The sequence below is a fragment of the Nansenia antarctica genome (assembly GCF_963989245.1).
Source record: "Nansenia antarctica genome assembly, chromosome: 4".
NCBI lineage: Eukaryota > Metazoa > Chordata > Actinopteri > Argentiniformes > Microstomatidae > Nansenia > Nansenia antarctica.
In genome coordinates this window covers 75,755,088-75,775,087 of record NC_137689.1, presented here as the reverse complement: position 1 = coordinate 75,775,087, position 20,000 = coordinate 75,755,088, and the positions used below count along the sequence as shown (strand labels likewise).

Sequence of the window (20,000 nt, the reverse complement as noted above, 5' to 3'; positions counted from 1 at the left end):
CTGGAGTCAACGAGGGAGTACGCCCTGGAGAGAGAGAGAGAGAGAGAAGGAGAGAGAGAGATGGGGGGGAGAGAGAGCGATGGGGGGGAGAGAGAGAGAGAAGGAGAGAGAGGGGGGGAGAGAGAGAGATGGGGGGAGAGAGAGAGATGGGGGGGAGAGAGAGATGGGGGGAGAGAGAGATGGGGCGGGGAGAGAGAGAGAGAGAGAGAGGGAGGGGGAGAGAGAGATGGGGGGAGAGAGAGATGGGGCGGGGAGAGATGGGGGGGGAGAGAGAGAGAGGGGAGGGGGAGAGAGAGAGAAGGAGAGAGGGGGGGAGAGAGAGAGGGAGAAAGAGAGATGGGGCGGGGAGAGATGGGGGGGAGAGAGAGAGAGAGAGAGGGGGGGGAGGGGGAGAGAGAGAGAAGGAGAGAGGGGGGGAGAGAGAGAGAGAGAGGGAGAAGGAGAGAGAGAGAGAGAGGAGGGGGGGAGAGAGAGAGAGGGGGAGAGAGAGAGAGAGGACAGAGAGAGGGGGGAGGGAGGGGAGAGAGAGAGGGGGGAGAGAGAAAGAGACAGAGAGGGGGGGGGGAGAGAGAGTGAAGGAGAGAGAGAGAGAGAGAGAGTGAAGGAGAGAGAGAGAGAGTGAAGGAGAGAGAGAGAGAGTGAAGGAGAGAGAGAGAGAGAGAGTGAAGGAGAGAGAGAGAGAGTGAAGGAGAGAGAGAGAGAGAGAGAGAGTGAAGGAGAGAGAGAGAGAGAGTGAAGGAGAGAGGGAGAGAGAGAGAGAGAGAGAGTTAGTTCAGATCCTCACTTCTCGTCTTCCCCACTGCCACCGCAATGGATGACTGACATTCTGATTCCTACCTGCACCAGCCTCCTCCCCTGTTCATAAAGGTCCATATGACAGAAGAGGTGTATGCTGGGTAACGCCTCCACTGAGATCTGCGTCTCAGTCTCAGAACTATCTGGCATCGACAACAAAACAACTCGACATCGACGTCAACCCTGAGTCATTGACATGATATACGCCAATTAGCTGACGCTTTTCCCCAAAGTGACTTACACGGCGATGAGTGCACATAAACATCTCAGTATATAATACGCTCCCAGCGGGGATCCGCAATCCACTGATGTCATTGATTAACATGCCATCAGGCTGAGAGACTTCAGTTGTTGACAGAACCACATTTCTACGTCGGTGTCTCCTCAGAGGACAGGCATTCCTCCGTGCCCAGGCAGAGACAGTTAGTCAAGTCTTTTTCTCAAGAGAGACGACATCAAATTCTCACTGGTCGTTGTCATCGACACACGCTGGCCTGGGTTAGTTAAGCCCCGCCCCCACCCTTAAGATCCCTCCTTCGTCATCCGATGAAGAAATGACTGTACACGTCTAAGATGCTCAAAGGTCGCGTTGTGGCCCTGACTGGTCCTCCAGAGCCCGTCTAGACTAGGCCTGGATCTAATGGCACTGGAACTAACGGTCTAATCAAGGCAATCTTGACTGTTAGCCAGCTAGCTAGCTAGCGTGTTGGAGAACAACAAAGAACATTGGGTTAGCGAGAAGATAGCTGCTCTGCATGTTAAGCACATCACAACACACTGATAGAACATGAACATGCTAAAACACATACCTACGCACAACTAGATGACAGAGTTCCTTACAGTCCCTTATTTTATGTTCAAAGATAGGTTTTATGATAATAGAGAGGAAATTCTTTTTTTTCTTTCCTAGCACCAGGGGAGCCACCCCTCCCAAATGTCGTTGTTTGGTACCTGTACTATAGCAATGACAATAAAGACCATTCATTCATTCATTCATTCATTCATCTCATCACCTCTGAGCTAGCTAGCTTGCTAGTTCTTTGACACTATTTACACTATGGAACTATAGTCAGACACTTTCTAGTCACGATAATAACGACCAATTTTAACCAACTTTCTCTGTCAGAACACTCAGCAATTATATTTGCTAACATTTCAACGTGCTTACTTTCAATCTGCAGACATCACAGCCGGCAAAAACTCTCGCGTCTCGCGCGCACACTTGCGCAAAATCTTGTATTATTCTCCAGCGCTGGCACAGCGCGAAGTGTGGAGATAGGTCTGGCTATGCGAGACTACGGCGGACTAACGTTAACAACGAGCCTACGGGCTTGCCACTCGCCGGATTCGGGTTGGGTGCGTTTAAAAAACGCGGATATTTTAGCCTGCTTGTCAGATGTTTGGTGTCTACGTCCGTAATAATTCCTCTTTCTTGGGGGGGCGGGGGGTTCCGTTGGGAGGGCGGCCCACCCCCCCAAGGCAATGGTAGGGGAAACACTGTTGAGTCTGTCCGCAAGTACAATCACCAGGCGAATTGAAGAATTGGGGGATTAGATAATATATATGTGACTGCTCCTGGTGTTTCTGGACAACTCTCGGAAATGAGAAAGACGTCAAATTCGTCTTTAAAGTTATTTTTTTTTCTTTCAAATTTTCGTTTTTTTAGCTAACATTCAACTCGAAGATGTGAAGTACCCACTCGTTATTTTTCCGAACAGTTTTACGTTCATTAAATAAGTGTAATCTATAACACAATGACTTCGTTTCTTGTTGTTTGATGGGGATTCATTATCTTTGATGGGGATTTTCTGTGCTCACTGCTTAGTGATTTCCGGTGTAGCAACTTTCAAATACTCATGTCGTCTTCAATTTGTTTCCGATTTCAATGTATGATGCATCATTTGAAAGCTTACAATCTGTAGATTAAGCACATGTAAAAAAACAGAAAAATTATTTCGCCTACAGGTAGCCCTTTTCATTGGGCTGTGTCACATATGCCCAGCTGCAGGAGAAAACGTAAGAATTTGACTTGTTTTGCATTAGCACTGGATGAGAGCAGTGACGTGCAGGACACAGCACAGCGGAGTTAGCTCAAACTCTGAGGTGTCGGAGGAGCTGGCAACCCAGTCTGAAAGGTGCTTCGACATGACAGGATATATCTGGTAAAGCCAAACGATGGAAGAGTTGAATCTGGACTGGTCTCAGCTGGCCAGCATCACGATTGACGGGTCTCCTAGTATGGCTGGCGCGTCGAGGGTGGTGTGTCATGTATGAACTTCATCAGAGCAAACGGACTCCCCACAGAAGCAGAAGACAGCACAGCAGGTAACTTACAGGCTAGCTAGCGAAGTGACACTCACTGAGAGAGAAATTATTCTTGTTTATTTGTTGCTCATGATCTGTGTCAAGGTGCGCTGTCGCCATACGTGTTCACGGTGCTCCGCTGCGCAGGTTAATCAGTAGCACAGGGTTCCAGTTCTGAGCTGTGTGTGTGAATGTTTTGGAGCACGTAATGAGCAGTCTCTCTCTCTCTCATGAATTCTCATGAATTGCGCAAAAAGTGGCAGAAAAAAACACTCCCTAGGACCCACTCTGGCCGTGGCATTAGGGCCCAGAGGAGACTACGCCACTGAACCTGTGACTCTGGCCGTGGCATTAGGGCCCAGAGGAGACTACGCCACTGAACCTGTGACTCTGGCCGTGGCATCAGGGCCCAGAGGAGACGACGCCACTGAACCTGTGACTCTGTTGCATTTATGCGCAGTGATCCCAGACCCTGTAGGTTTATTTCAACAGTCAAACTTAGGGTTTATGTGATACCTGGTTACATCAGTACAGCGTATAACAAAATAATAAACTAATCTAGCATTAGGGGGCATAATAAACAAATATAAAATCTTAATAATATCTCCACAATAATAATGGTAGTCACTCCGGCCCATATTATTTTCTGTTAGAGACTGACAGGGTTCCCGCGCTGGGCTTAATAAGCCTTGAAGTCTAAAATCCAGCAACGCAATTCTTAAGGCCAAACATTTCTGTTATTCGGTCTAAAAATGAGGTGCCTGGTCTTAAAAATTTGATCCTGCAAGGAAATAAGTCCGACCACATCTATAAACGCGGAAATTAATCAAGCTGGAACCAAAAAAATGCTAATTCACTTCCTTTTTTGTCTGTATGGCAGTGAAATCCCTAATTTCATCACCTCGAGGATGACAAAAAGCTATCATATGGTGTCGCTAATAGGTCTAAAATTCTATTCAAAGAGGTCTAAAAAAGGGTCTAAAAAGGTCTTAAATTTTACTTGTAGGAACCCTGGACTTGCCCCGGCCCCCCATCACAGAAAGGAAAAATTATGTGGCCTTCACAGAAAAAACTTTGGGGACCCCAGGTCTAATGGCAATCTTGACTGTGCTCCAAAACGCTAACTAGCTAGCTGGCTAACAACAAATAACATTGTGTTAGCTAGACAGCTGCTCTGCATGTTAAGCACATCACAACACGCTGATAGAACATGAACACAGTGTTTCCTCTATATGCATTTATTCGTTCAAAGAAATACAAAGAATTTCCTCCGCCACCAAATGATTCAGACAGTCCACTTTGATTCAGGCTGCGCAGAAAGGCAGCGAGTTATTATGACCGGAGAACAGAAAAAAAGCAGATTGAAGCTAGATTTAGGCCGCTTCCAGACCAACATTTCGTTACGATTTAGCGGTAGTTATTTACAATATGTTACAATGTTGCAATTAACCTCGTCGTTTGTGTTCGCACTGCAATCGAGACTCTCAACAGGCGCGCGCGCTTTCAAAACAGTTTTGTGATTGGTCCGAATTTAGCGGGACATTTGGATTTCAGGAAATCCCTCTCCTCTCTCTCTCTCTTAGCCCGTCGCCGGTGCCTTTAATCCCGTATCCTAATCGAAAACGGAACATCATCAGCGACGACTGTGGGTTATTGCATTTACTGCTGTTCTCTGGTTCATGTTCTTATACCAGTGCTCAGTATAGAGTATTTTAAATGAACATTCGTAATGTATGTCTCTGATGTTCATGGTCAATTAAATGCGGTGGTAGCTGACGTCGGCACGTTGCGCCGTTCTGAGCGGCAGCAGGTCTCGCTGCTCTGTTTTTAATGTTTGTCGGTTTTTTGTTGTATAATGTCTAATGTTACAACCTCAGCCAGAGTTGTTTATACCAGAAGTGCCCTCTTTGCACTAAGAGAGACTGCAAAACATGAGGGTTTCAAACACTCATTACCGAACTACGGAAGAAATACCGGGGGTGCAAAGCTGGAGCGAAGCTAAAAGCTAAATCGAGGAGGCGGTGGAGATACAAGCCGTTTCTACCATCAATCGTAATGGGAAATGTTAACTCCTTACCCAACAAATGTGAGGAGTTGGAGGCACTCGTGATGCATCATTCAGTGTATCGGGAGTGCAGCCTGATGTGCTTCTCTGAGAGCTGGCTAAATGACAACATCGCCGACTCATGTGTGGAGATCGAACTATTCATAGCAATATGCACGGGGCAAAAATGATCTATTGCTTCTAAAATCACCACGAACAGAACGGCGCGGTGTGTGTGTGTGTGTGTGTAATGCGCGTTCCGCATGTTCCGCTGCAGCTGTAGGATATATTGGTATTTGATCACCTTCTATATAAAATCACCTGCTCGGCTTTAATGACTTAACCGCTATTTAAGAAATTATAATTGTTGCCACCCTCTATACTAGTTTTTGGTGAAACCACGTCTTTGTTTTGAGCGCCAGTGCGCGTTTTATGCGCGTGCACGCGGGGAAAAAAATGTGCGCGCGCTCAGCGCGCGGAAGGTAACCGCTCCGCCACTAATGTGAAAAATCCTGGAGGAAACACTGGAACATGCTAAAAACACATAACTACACACACCTAGATGACAGAGTTCCTTACAGTCCCTTATTTTATGTTCAAAGATAGGTTTTATGATAATAGAGAGTAAGGCTGCCACGATTAGTCGACTAGTCACGACGACGTCGACTACCAAAATCGTCGCCGACATATTTGGTAATCGCCGTAGTCGCATGTTTTTTTGGAGCTGAAATAAGCGTTTTTTTGTTTTTTGTTTTTTTGTTTTGTTTTGTTGCCTAGCACCAGGGGAGCCCCCCCTCCCAAATTTCGTTGTTTGGTACCTGTACTATATTAATGACAATAAAGACCATTCATTTCATTCGATAAGCATTCGTTTTTCTTCCCTGAAGCTGCCACTGGCTAGCGTCTCCCAGTGTCTTTGATGTACATGCGCAGTGTCGGTCATCCGGGGCACACGTGACTTCCTCGGAAAAACAAACAGAGAAATGTGTTCCTGTCCTCGTACCTCTAAAGTGTGGGAGCATTTCAACCACAACGTTGAAAAAAAGAATGTAAAATTTGCAAAGCTGAACTCGCTTATCATGGCAGCACGTCTATGATGCGCGAGCATCTAAAAAGGAAGCACGTTGTGGCAGATGACGAGGAAGACGATGGCTCGTCTCGGTAAGCTAGTTAGCTTGTTATTGGCTAACGATATCGTTACGTTAAAAGCCTTCTTACATTATTTTACGTCGTCATCAAAGCGATACTTATCAAATAGCTAAAAATTTTGTCTTAACGTTACAGTGCTAAGAAGGCGCGTTCTACTATGAGATGAGTGAAGCAAAGCAAAACTTTTGTACTCTGTACAAGTATTTATTTTTGTTTTTGTATTCTTTTGGTTGCCTAGTGCCTAGCCTACCTCATTTTACTCAGCAGTTTGCACCCTCTACTACCCTTTACATTACATTACATGCAAGTGATGCCAGAAATAAATCTGCAAAGTTCATTAAAATATCTATTTTTGAGTGAACAATCATTTTAATTGTCTTTATTTTTAGTTAGCACATGCCTACAACAACAACTAACAACTTCAAGCTAAATTTAGAAGCTGATTTAGAAGATGATAGCTAAATAAGAGCGATTGAGTAATTGTGCGATAAGCTGTAATTTATGATCCGATTAGTCGACTAATCGTTAAAATAATCGGTGACTAGTCGACTATGAAAATAATCGATTGTGGCAGCCCTAATAGAGAGGCATGGTTTACTTCATAGGTTGCTGTGTTGTTAGTACATTATCTTGGTCACATAACAGTGAAACAATAATATTGATACTATACAGTGTGAACACACTCACATACTCAAATCTACGTTATATCTAGTATGAGTAGTATGTATTAGGGATGGACGGTTTTTCGGTTAAACCGAAAACCGGGGTTTATAAAAATAGAAACGGTTTTTTATCAAAACCGTCTGAAACCGTTTTTTTTTTTTTTTTTTTTTTTTTTTTTTTAGAAGAATAAAATAGAATAAGAATAAAACTGGAACATGTCACATGTTTGTCGTGTGTGAAAATAACAATGATACAGTCTGAATCTGCCGCGCAATGAGTGAGAGGTTTGGTCAGTTGTGAAGAATAACTGAGGATTAATATCTAATTGGGATTATATTTAAGGGTAACGAATCACTCTATGGGAAAGATAGTTGCCTTCAGTTATTGGTAGATAGGAACGTTTTTTTACAATTACTCGCTTACATTTAATAAGATCATTTTCGCTGCTCTCTGTAAAGCGCATTGGGTCACTTTTGTGAGAAATGCGCTATAGAAATAAAATGTGATTTGATTTGATATCAATCAATCAATCAAACTTTATTTATGTTCTATAGCACAAATCATGCATTGAATGTAACTCCAAGTGCAGTATTTACTAAACCACAATATAATAAAACAAGAGCTATACGGATCAAGAGTGTTTGTGCACAGCGCCGCTGTGTGTGAAGGCGCTACTGAAAGTGATGACAGAACGCATGTCTCAGAAGATACGCGGTCACTTAGTGACGCAAAGGTAGTTCTGTATTTATCTCTATCTGTATTAGTACATTTATTTTGAAAGCTCTATTTTGACAGCTCTACCATGGGCACTTTTATTTTGATGGGGCATTCTTTGTTGATTGACTTACGACAGTTCAGGACGAGTCAGTCTCGCGGCATGTGGTTTTTATGAAAAGCTTTAAGTATGTTCACTGCATAATTCTAAGTCTAATATTTCAGTGATTATTGAGCAGTATTCAAATATTTAAATACATTGAGCAGCAGCTGAAACTTTGTCTAAGAACCAAGATATTGAGAAAGCAGTTCATTCAATGAAGACGCTGTTCCAAGAGATGATCTTCCGTGCAGGCGTGCACCCTGGATCAGCGGAGCTGGTGTGTTAAGTGTTCATGTGTTTTCATGTATGGTGTAGCTTACAAAAGTCTGCCTTTCCACTTATATTTGTGAAACTAAGTAGCCTAAATGTGTTGCGACTGTGCTTACGGTGTTTTAATGGTGTTCGACATGAGTGTATTGTAGCAGTAGGGCTCAATTATTTGAAATTGGCGCTCTTTTTTTTTTTTTTTTTTTACATATTATTTTTTTATTTTATTTTTTTTACTGTATTTTTCGGTTAACCGGAAAACCGCGGTTTTACTCTCTGACGGTTTTTCGGTTTCAATAATTGGAAACCGTCCATCCCTAGTATGTATGCCATTCCGAACACAGCCATGGTCTCACAGACAGACTGGTAGTCACACAGACAGACTGGTAGTCACACAGACAGACTGGTAGTCAGTAGGGCTGCACGATTTGGGCAAAAAACCTAATTGCGATTATTCTGACAGATATTGCGATTTAATTTGTGATTATTATTTTTTTAAAGACGTTTTTGTAAAGTGCGGCCATATCTCCGGCTAGGAAGGTCGTATCAACGTGCAGTTTGTTTGTACGTCTTCAAGGGACTTAGGAGCACAAATTGGCTCCCGTCTCTAGCAGCCCCACAGCCCGAGTTACGAGTGAAAGAACTAAACTTACATGAAACGTTGGGTTGCTTTAAAGTCAAGCTTCAGTTTAAGATTCACTGTGTAATAGATGTGACGGTGCATTACTAACCTGACTCAGATGGTTTGTTTCACACAACCATCTAGGAAAGCTTCATTGGAAGCTGTTTGGAAAAGGGCGGGCACTTTCAAAAATACTTTGCATTGGATGAATCTGTCTATCACCTTCTATCATCATGGACTAATTTCAGAGAGCATTACCACATGATACCATCAAACTGTTAACTGCTCTAATTCTAATGCAAGGATGAGAACTTAAAAGATATAAATTGGAACAACATATTTATTTTATGTTTTTTTTTAAACAGCTGTGATTTTGTTTCTCTCAACAAGTGTCCAAATGTTTTAACAATTCCAATATGAAAATAAAATAGGACCTTTCTACAAACAAGGTTACTCAATTATGGCTCAGGACTCAGCATCTAAATATTGCACATACTGCAATCAAGTTAAATAAAGTGATAATAAAAATGTCCAGTAAAGAATAATAGGTCCTTTCTATAAACATTGAAATAGATAAAGCAGGACAGTATACCGTTTGCAGGCAACTCTTTAACTCAAAGTCGTAATGTGCACGGTGAGACTGAGATACGGCTCGGTCGTCCTGCCCGACAGATCGGTTGTTGTTGTTGCATAGTACTCGACATTTTTCAGCTCCATCTCAAGTATCTTCCTACATTCCGCATGTACGTTTCTGGGATGGCCACATGACTAAAGTACATGCGGGAGGGAAACGCATATCTTTTATCCAGCGTTTGGATGAGTTTTTTAAACCCTTCGTTGCTCACAGTGTTAATAGACACCACATGTCTTTAGCGAGGTAGTGCGTGATGGAATTGGTTATTTCACGGTGCCTTCGTGAGCCCTTTTCATACGGCGTAACAGCCGCAAACGACTCTAAAACACTAGTTTGCTTAGACTGGGCTACGGGACTTTCACTTAACTCTCCTTGCCTCTGGATGGAGCGACTGTTCCACGACAGGTTGTGCGCAACACCTGCTGTTGTTGCACATCTGTCGTTCTAAACCCGAAATACTTCCCTACAACAGAGATGTTGTTTTTGAAGCGATTTATCCACACCATTAATGTTGCTAGCTACTGAAATGTCTTCACAGATTCACACGTGGGCGTTTCACGTGCAGTGTTGTTGTTGTTGTTGGGCGTGTGCGTTCATTGACGTTGAATCCGACGCGCTGTATAACGTATCCCAAATCGCAGGCTTTGCGATTTGCTAATCGCATCATCTCAAATCGCGATTTCGATTTAAAATCGATTAATCGTGCAGCCCTAGTAGTCAGACAGACAGACTGGTAGTCACACAGACAGACTGGTAGTCACACAGACAGAATGGTAGTCACACAGACAGACTGGTAGTCAGACAGACAGACTGGTAGTCAGACAGACAGACTGGTAGTCACACAGACAGACTGGTAGTCACACAGACAGACTGGTAGTCACACAGACAGACTGGTAGTCAGACAGACAGACTGGTAGTCAGACAGACAGACTGGTAGTCACACAGACAGAATGGTAGTCACACAGACAGACTGGTAGTCAGACAGACAGACTGGTAGTCAGACAGACAGACTGGTAGTCACACAGACAGACTGGTAGTCAGACAGACAGACTGGTAGTCACACAGACAGACTGGTAGTCAGACAGACAGACTGGTAGTCACACAGACAGACTGGTAGTCAAACAGGAAGCCAGTTAACGTCTCAGAGACAGACAGTTGGTAAGCGGACAAACTAGGAAGGATTATCTGACTATCTGTGCTGTTGGTTGGAGGGGGTTGCTTTTAATCTTTTGGCAGCCAGCCGTCTGGCATCGCAAAGATAGGTACAAGACTGCTCTCCCAGACCCCCCCCAGACGGGAGGACTTGTACATACTCTCACAGATGTACAGAAGCCATACGAAGGACACACACGTTCACAAAACGGTGGGGAGAGTCGATAAACACACAGCAGGGTTCCACATTAACGGTTGCCCGATCGCCTGAGGCAAGTAAAGAATCTTTGTTTGCGCGACAGCGACGGCGCTGCTGGATCCTGGATCTGTGTGTCGGTGTTGCAGGAAGAACAACGGACGGCGCAGGCGCCAGACCAGACTAGACGATCGTGGACAGTGTTTCCTCTACATGCATTTCATCGTGGCGGTCCGCCACGATGGAATTTCCTCCTCCACCATTCAGATTTCTCAACCCAAAAAAAAAAAAAAGATTTAGGCCGCTTTTCAGACCTTCACAGCGCTAGACACACCCACAAGCGCGAATATAATCGACATTAACGCTGTTTTACTTGTCCGGAGCAGGTAAAACTTTCGCCGAGTTTGTTTGCGCGAGCACGGCGACGCTGCTAGATCCCGGATGTTTTTAACTGTGTGCAGGAAGAACAACAGACGGCGCAGGCGTGAGACTAGACTAGTTGATCGTGAGTGAAGATATTATCAAAGCGTACGGGTGATCGACAGATAATACCTTCACTCACAATCATCTAGTCTAGTCTCGGGCCTGCGCTGTCTGTTGTTCTTCCTGCACACAGGTAAAAATATCCAGGATCTAGCAGCGTTTTACTCGCTCCGGACAAGTATAACGGCGTTAATGTCGAGCCCTGTTGTTGTTGTCTGCGATTCCGTTGCATGCCTCGCCTCCCTTGGCTCTCTTGTGTAGGAGGTGTCTGAGATTCTTTTCCATGCATCCTAGAACAGAGACGATGAGGTGTTTTTGCATGATGAATTGTTCACATATAAATGGACCAATTGAAGTCAAGGCAAGATCTGGAAGACCAAGATACATTTCTGATAGAATGGCCTGAGATCTGGTGAGAAATGCTCAGAAGAACCCACACATCACTGCAAAAGAGTTGCAAAAAAGAGTAGCAGACACCGGTCTAGTTGTTCACAGGACAACAATACACCTTAAACAACAAAGACCTACATGGCTAGAAAGAATTTGCTCGAAAGAAGCCTTTCCTACGACCTCAACACAAAGTTAAGCGTCTGAAGTATGCAAAATAAAACCTTGAGAAACCTGAAGCCTATTGGAACAATGACGAAACCAAAATTGAACTTTTTGGTCACAACCAAAAAGGGTATGTTTGGAGAAAAAAGGGTGAAGCATTTGTAGAGAAGAACACTTTGATATCTGTTAAGCATGGAGGTGGATCCATTATGCTTTGGGGTTGTGTAGCAGCTGGGGGCACAGGCAATATTGTGTGGGTGGAAGGAGGAATGGATTCCACCAAATATCAAGACATTCTAGAGGCTAATGTTAGGTCAGTCCAGAAATTGAAGTTGAAGACAGTGGGTAAGACAACGACCCGAAGTCCTAAGAGCCCATATCCAGGCCAGATATAATCTCCAGATATAATCTCCTCCATAATGATAATGAAAAGAAGGGGAGACGATTTTTTTATTGACAACGGAATTACATGCTGGAAAAACATGCAGACACAGACAATAAGAGACACACGGGAGAAGTACAGGAAAACATTTTATTTTTTTGGGCCATCCTCGAGTTTTGGCTGAAATTACGTCGTTGTTTTGAGCGCGCGTGCGCGTTTCATGCGCGTGCACGCGAAAAAATCGCGGGCGCGCGCTGCGCGCGCGCGGTCAGCACTACCCGCCACCATTGTAAAAATTCCTGGAGGAAACACTGGTGGAGTGAAGATATTATTAAAGCGTACGCGCTGATCGACAGACAGGTGGACAGGCGCGTACGCTTTAATAATATCTTCACTCCACGCTCATCTAGTCTGGTCGGGCGGGCAACCGTTAATGTCGAACCCTGCACAGAGCAAACAACGAGGAAACGCTGATCTGATCAGGATGTTGCGGCCTGTTTCTCGGCGTCAGACATGGAGGTGGTCTGAGATGCAGACGAGGCCTTCTCAGGTATCGCAATCACAACGGCTTTTATTACACCCAAAAGTACACAAGAGTAAAATGATTTGGCTTTTGGTTCCTCAACACTGGCCTCAAGATACAAAAATCACAATAATAAAGTAATAAAAGGCATAATAAAGTAATAAAGTGATGGTAGGTATGTGGAAGCCATCTGTTAACACAAGGTCGTAACAACCTGTTATTGTTTACATTAAAAAGGTGTGAGGCAGAGTCAGAGACTTCATAATACAACTCCGAGGACCGGTTTCACAGACAAGGCTTAGGGCCTAGACTAAACCACAGGCCACTCTCACTGTAAAATCCCCACGAAGATCCACTTTTCAGTCTAGGATTAGGCTGAAGCCTTGTGTGTGAAACCAGGCCGTGGTTGTTTCAGAAGGGAACTAACTGTGGTTGGTTTTATAGGCTAGAAGCACAAACAACAAGCCTAACTACAACAGGCAGCCTAGCTTGGATCAAGGCAGGGCCATACTATAAGTCCATCAGAAAAATCCCAGTAAGACTTAAGCCGAACCGAGGCCTACTGTTTAAAACGGGGATGTGACAGCCCTCATCCCTGAGTGTGAGAGGGAGATAAGAGGGTTTCCGACGACACAGCGTTCGACGTTCCAGGGATATGCACTTCTTATTCCCCCGTTCCTCAAGGTTAACCTTTTAGAGTTCTTAAACACTGAGAACGTCGTCTGAAGTGTCTATAAACTACAGGCACTTCTCTGGGGGGGGAAAAGAAAACCGTTGCGGCGATGTGGGGCTTACGTACGTATGTCGGAGGAGGAGGAGGAGGAGGAGGAGGACAGTATATCTGCTTATCTTCTACCACAGAAGCATGAGACATCTGCTAGGAAACTATAGCAACTGCCTATAATATAGCGTCAAAGCAGATGTTGAATTCCTACGTCGACACACACACCACACATTTCAGGGGCAGGCAGCACCAGGGCGGCCTTGGAGAGAAGACGGACCGTCTTTCTTCAGTTCAAAGACGCGGCAGGTTTGACCTGCGACCCTGACCTCTGGTCTGACCCCGTCCCTCCCCAGCCAGGGGTGTGGAATGTAGTCTGGAGGTTAAGAAGCACCACCCCCCCCCAAAAAAAAATTACCAGTTTTGCCTGCTCATTAACGTGAGTCCTGTCTGTCGCCTGGAGCAACCCAGCACTTAGGCCTTCACTCCTGCACCCCCAAATTACACCCCAAAGTGTTGGGAGGCACACAGACCAGTATGACTGACACACACACCAGTATGACTGACACACAGACCAGTATATAACTGACACACAGACCAGTATATAACAGACCAGTATATAACTGACACACAGACCAGTATGACTGACACACAGACCAGTATATAACTGACACACAGACCAGTATATGACTGACACACAGACCAGTATATAACTGACACACAGACCAGTATATAACTGACACACAGACCAGTATATGACTGACACACAGACCAGTATATAACTGACACAGACCAGTATATAACTGACACACACACCAGTATAACTGACACACACACCAGTATAACTGACACACACACCAGTATAACTGACACACACACCAGTATATAACTGACACACAGACCAGTATATAACTGACACACAGACCAGTATATAACTGACACACAGACCAGTATATAACTGACACACAGACCAGTATATAACTGACACACAGACCAGTATATAACTGACACACAGACCAGTATATAACTGACACACAGACCAGTATATAACTGACACACAGACCAGTATATAACTGACACACAGACCAGTATATAACTGACACACAGACCAGTATGACTGACACACAGACCAGTATATAACTGACACACAGACCAGTATATAACTGACACAGACCAGTATATAACTGACACACAGACCAGTATATAACTGACACACAGACCAGTATATGACTGACACAGACCAGTATAACTGACACACAGACCAGTATATAACTGACACACAGACCAGTATATAACTGACACACAGACCAGTATATAACTGACACACAGACCAGTATAACTGACACACAGACCAGTATATAACTGACACACACACCAGTATATAACTGACACACAGACCAGTATGACTGACACACAGACCAGTATATAACTGACACACAGACCAGTATATAACTGACACACAGACCAGTATATAACTGACACACAGACCAGTATATAACTGACACACAGACCAGTATATAACTGACACACAGACCAGTATAACTGACACACAGACCAGTATATAACTGACACACAGAGCAGTATATAACTGACACACAGACCAGTATATAACTGACACACAGAGCAGTATATAACTGACACAGACCAGTATATAACTGACACACAGACCAGTATGACTGACACACAGACCAGTATATAACTGACACACAGACCAGTATATAACTGACACACAGACCAGTATATAACTGACACACACACCAGTATGACTGACACACAGACCAGTATATAACTGACACACACACCAGTATAACTGACACACAGACCAGTATATAACTGACACACACACCAGTATATGACTGACACACAGACCAGTATATAACTGACACACACACCAGTATGACTGACACACAGACCAGTATATAACTGACACACAGAGCAGTATATAACTGACACACAGACCAGTATATAACTGACACACAGACCAGTATATAACCCACACAGACCAGTATATAACTGACACACAGACCAGTATATAACTGACACACACACCAGTATATAACTGACAGACAGACCAGTATATAACTGACACACAGACCAGTATATAACTGACACAGACCAGTATATAACTGACACAGACCAGTATATAACTGACACACACACCAGTATATAACTGACAGACAGACCAGTATATAACTGACACACAGACCAGTATATAACTGACACAGAGCAGTATATAACTGACACACAGACCAGTATATAACTGACACACAGACCAGTATAACTGACACACAGACCAGTATATAACTGACACTGCTCATGAGCCGGTGGAGCGTGAGCTCAAGCGGATAAGGCCTGTCATCACCACCGCGGCTGTGAGCCGGGCTAGAAGCTAATGGATCGCCTCTTTTTAACACAAATTCTCTCTCAGACGTGCGAGAGTGAGACTCCCTCCTCCGGTCTGTCGGTCGGTGAGCCCAGCAGCTGACATCTCCATCTCATGTCTTAGCGGGAAGATAAAACCGCTGGTTAAAATGAGCTACCGGCGCGGCCTGGACTGTTAAGATAAAAAAAGGGGGAGAGTAAGCTGCAAAAAATACCTCAAGTGAGTCCTCTAACAGAAGCCTGTTACAGCTCCTTAACCTCGATTGGACGGGCCAGGACCCTGCCCGCCTCATCAGTTCCTGCTCCCTTTTAATGCTGATAGCCAAATCAGCCCTGGCAATTATATCAAAGGGCTTTCTTTTCTTTTCTTACGACACCTCTCTCTCTCTCTCTCTCCTCGTTTCAGTGCTTGCGGCCCCGGGCCCCTAGTACCACACAGGAATTCAATTCACAGGTAAATAACGTCACACTTGTTAATTCAGGAGAGAGAAGAAGAATCTCTGGAATTGTGGGAATCTCTCTCAGGGTCGTCTTCTAGTCAGTGTTTCGCCCGTAATACAGGAGAGGCAGGAATCCTAGCGGGGTGGGGGAGAAGGGGTAGGGCTATCATGTCGTATTGTAGTACCCAGGTGAAACAAGACACCAGGACAACGCCAGATACACCTAGCTAACATGGCCCGGTCCTGGCTGGTCCATAAAGACAGGGTTCTAATGTAGCCAGGTCCTGGCAGGTCCATAAAGGTGACTGCAAACTACAGGCCAGTCAGGCTTCACTCGCAGTCATCTATCCTGGACCAGTCTGGCCTCCACGTTTACCACCACCACGTAACCCTGACGCTCACAGCCACTTTACTACTGAACTCTCTACTAGTGGCACCTCTGGTGTATCCTGTCTTACCTGTACTATCCTCACCTTTTTATCTTGAATTATGCTTGAATTATTATTGCCTTAGGCCTATGTCTTTTGCTGCAATGGCATGAACCGAAGTCTAAGAATTTTACTCTCTGACACTTGTGTAATGTGACGTACGGATAACACTTGAAACTACAACAATATGACTGCTAGTTGTTACCACGGTCTAACCGCATAGTTAGGCAAAGTGCCACACTCCAAAGTGTGACCTTCTCCGCCAACATACCCGATTTCGGACCCTGCGGTCCCCAGACATGGGTCTGCTTTCCACCCCCCGCACCAACCTATGGACCTTCAGGGACAGAGCCTTCAGTGTGGCAGCACCCACCCTTTAGAACTCTCTCCCCACAGTGATCCGCAACACCCCCTACCTACCCTGGACACCTTCAACACCCCTACCCTGGACACCTTCAACACCCCTACCTACCCTGGGCACCTTCTACACCCCTACCTACCCTGGACACCTTCAACACCCCTACCCTGGACACATTCAACACCCCTACCTACCCTGGACACCTTCAACACCCCTACCTACCCTACACACCTACAAATCAGCCCTCAAAACCCATCTGTTCACCAAGGCCTTTGGCCCCTAGTTTAGTTTTGTCGCTGTCTCTGTTTTCTGTTTTGTCTGTCTGACTTCCTGTAAAATCTGTAAAGCGTCCTTGGGTTTGTGAGAGGCGCTATATAAAACCAAGATATTATAACATAGAGACACATGAGGCAACAAGATAATCTGTGTCCATTAGCTAAAGATGCTTCGCCCAAAATCATCAGGCAGAGTGAACATCAGGCCATCCTAAGGGCCCTCCATAGCAGGCACATTAGAAAGCATGAGCATGGAAACATACGTAAAGTGTCAGTGATACCAAACAGACCGTTTCAATCTCTGAATAATTAACATTCAAAAAAATCATGCTAGAATGTGAGAGGTGGATAATTCAGAAAGTCCAATCTAAGCCAAGATAGCCTACACTAGTACACTCTGCATTGAAATGTAAAAAAGTTTTTTTTTTGCTGCTTTAGATTCAACTCAGATCCAATTAAACACTTTCTGTTTCAAGTGATTGCCTTGTCCCCAGCGCTAAGAGACACTTAGCCTATGCAAAACAAGTTGAACGTTTTTTATACGACACCATCGTCAGCCCAGCAGACTGTGTGTTCTCCAGGCTGCATCTCATCTCAGTCAGTCAGACACTAAAATTGCTCCAACGGAATTCTTCGCACATAAGGCTCTGGGACATGGGTGAGATAGATAAATGGAACATTTAAAAAAAAAAAAAAAAAAACATTAAAAATACAATCCTGTATTGTTGGGGGTTTGGCCGGCAGCCAGAAACGCCATAAGACTTCCTTGTCTGTTGGGGGAAACAAGTTTTCAATAACAATTCCAAAAGCGTCCTGCACCAAGCCAAAGGCATGCAGGCCTGGCCAATGAGGGCTCGGCCCGGCGACCAGGGAGGACCTGGTTTCACACACGTTACCATAACGACACACGTTACCATAACGAGGGGTGGTTGGTTTTAAAAATAATAATAAAAATGAATGGTCGGTAGCGGTACTTGGTCTAGGCCTCTACGCCAAAAAATATAATAATCTCAGTCGGTCCCTACGGCTCTGTCAGCGGGGTAGCACAGAGCTGAGACAGACTCCACATTTCTGATGACAGAGTTACAAGTAAGTGATGGCTGCAGGGTTCGGCTCCATCTTCATCTTCACCAGATTCACATTCAATGTAGTTGTCATTGACAGAGTACAGAGTAGTGACAGAGTACAGAGTACAGAGTACAGAGTAGTGAAAGTACAGAGTACAGAGTACAGAGTACAGAGTACAGAGTACAGAGTACAGAGTACAGAGTAGTGAAAGTACAGAGTACAGAGTAGTGAAAGTACAAAGTACAGAGTACAGAGTACAGAGTACAGAGTACAGAGTAGTGAAAGTACAGAGACAAACGAAACGCAGTTCAGCATCCAAATAGACCAGACAGTGCAATAGTGTACAGCTAGGCTAGGGCCAAACCCATAGAAGTATGGACAGACATGTGTACAGCTAGGCTAGGGCCAAACCCATAGAAGTATGGACAGACATGTGTACAGCTAGGCTGGGGCCAAACCCATAGAAGTATGGACAGACATGTGTAGCCTACAGTGTGATATGTACAGACAAGGCCAAGGACATACAGTTAAGATGTATAGAATAAGGGCAATGGATATCAATACAATATGTACAGTTATATATGTACAGTTATATACAGTTAGGGTATATGTACAGTTATATATGTACAGTTATATACAGTTAGGGTATATGTACAGTTATACATGTACAGTTATATACAGTTAGGGTATATGTACAGTTATATATGTACAGTTAGGGTATATGTACAGTTATGGTATATGTAAAGTGTGCAAAACAGCGGTGGTGCCAAATCTAAGTCCTGAGTGGTATATGATGTGTGTGTGTGTGTGTGTGTGTGTGTGTGTGTGTGTGTAATGTTCTTCTTGTTGGGGGGGGGGGGTGGTAAGGCTACTGCCAGGGTTTTGAGTTCAGCAGCTTGACATCAACCATGTAGCTAGCAATCCCTGCCACCTTCTGTCAGCCACAGACCAGGTAGATGATGTGAGATGTTGCTGCCCCTGACAGAGGAGGAGGTAGATGATGTGAGATGTTCTGCTCTCCACAGAGGAGGAGGTAGATGATGTGAGATGTTCTGCTCTCCAGAGGAGGAGGTAGATGATGTGAGATGTTCTGCTCTCCACAGAGGAGGAGGTAGATGATGTGAGATGGAGGTAGATGTGAGATGTTGTTGCTCTTCACTGCAGGCACGAGGCCAACAGTGAGAGAGAACACTTGTGTGATCTTTCCACTTTTCTAAAACATTGATCCCTGGATCACATTCTGGGCTAAAGCTTTTACAACGGGGTTCATTCCATGGAAATATCATTATCAAGTCCTGACTATGAAAACTCTGAACACAGAAATCCAAGGCAGAGAACTCTTAAGTGCTCAAATCTAATCTGAGTGTTGGTTCATCACCTACGCCCAGAAACAGAGACCTCCGTCTGCACCAGGTAACCTTGTACAGTTCCATGTGTGGCTCTAATTTACATCTCAATGTAAAAATCACTGAAATGCACATTTTAGAAGACAGTGGTGTTTGGCTACCTGTGCTTTGATTACCTGGGGAAACAGGTATTGAGGGTTTTGGTTTGACAGGGTCACTCACTGCAGATACATGTGAATTCCTGACATATCGGCCCTATAGGCGTTATTGTGAGGGGAATGCCCACTCTATTTTCTAAACATTGGTCAGAAAAAGGTGCTTATAGTTATAATAACACTGGGCAAAATTAAAAAGCTCAAGACACATATTGAAAACAAGTGAAGACACTATTGCAATAGA

At 44.5% G+C, this 20,000-nt stretch overlaps 1 protein-coding gene across 1 annotated transcript in view; it reads right to left on the bottom strand.

The window, feature by feature from the left end:
* sppl3 (signal peptide peptidase 3) overlaps positions 1–20,000 on the bottom strand; it is a 35,958-nt gene that overhangs the window by 14,307 nt on the left and 1,651 nt on the right. Inside the window, exon 2 of the mRNA XM_080528579.1 lies at positions 1–24. This exon is cut by the window's left edge and continues 54 nt beyond it. Coding sequence (XP_080384705.1) covers positions 1–24 — 24 coding nt within the window. The remainder of the gene's footprint in view (positions 25–20,000) is intronic.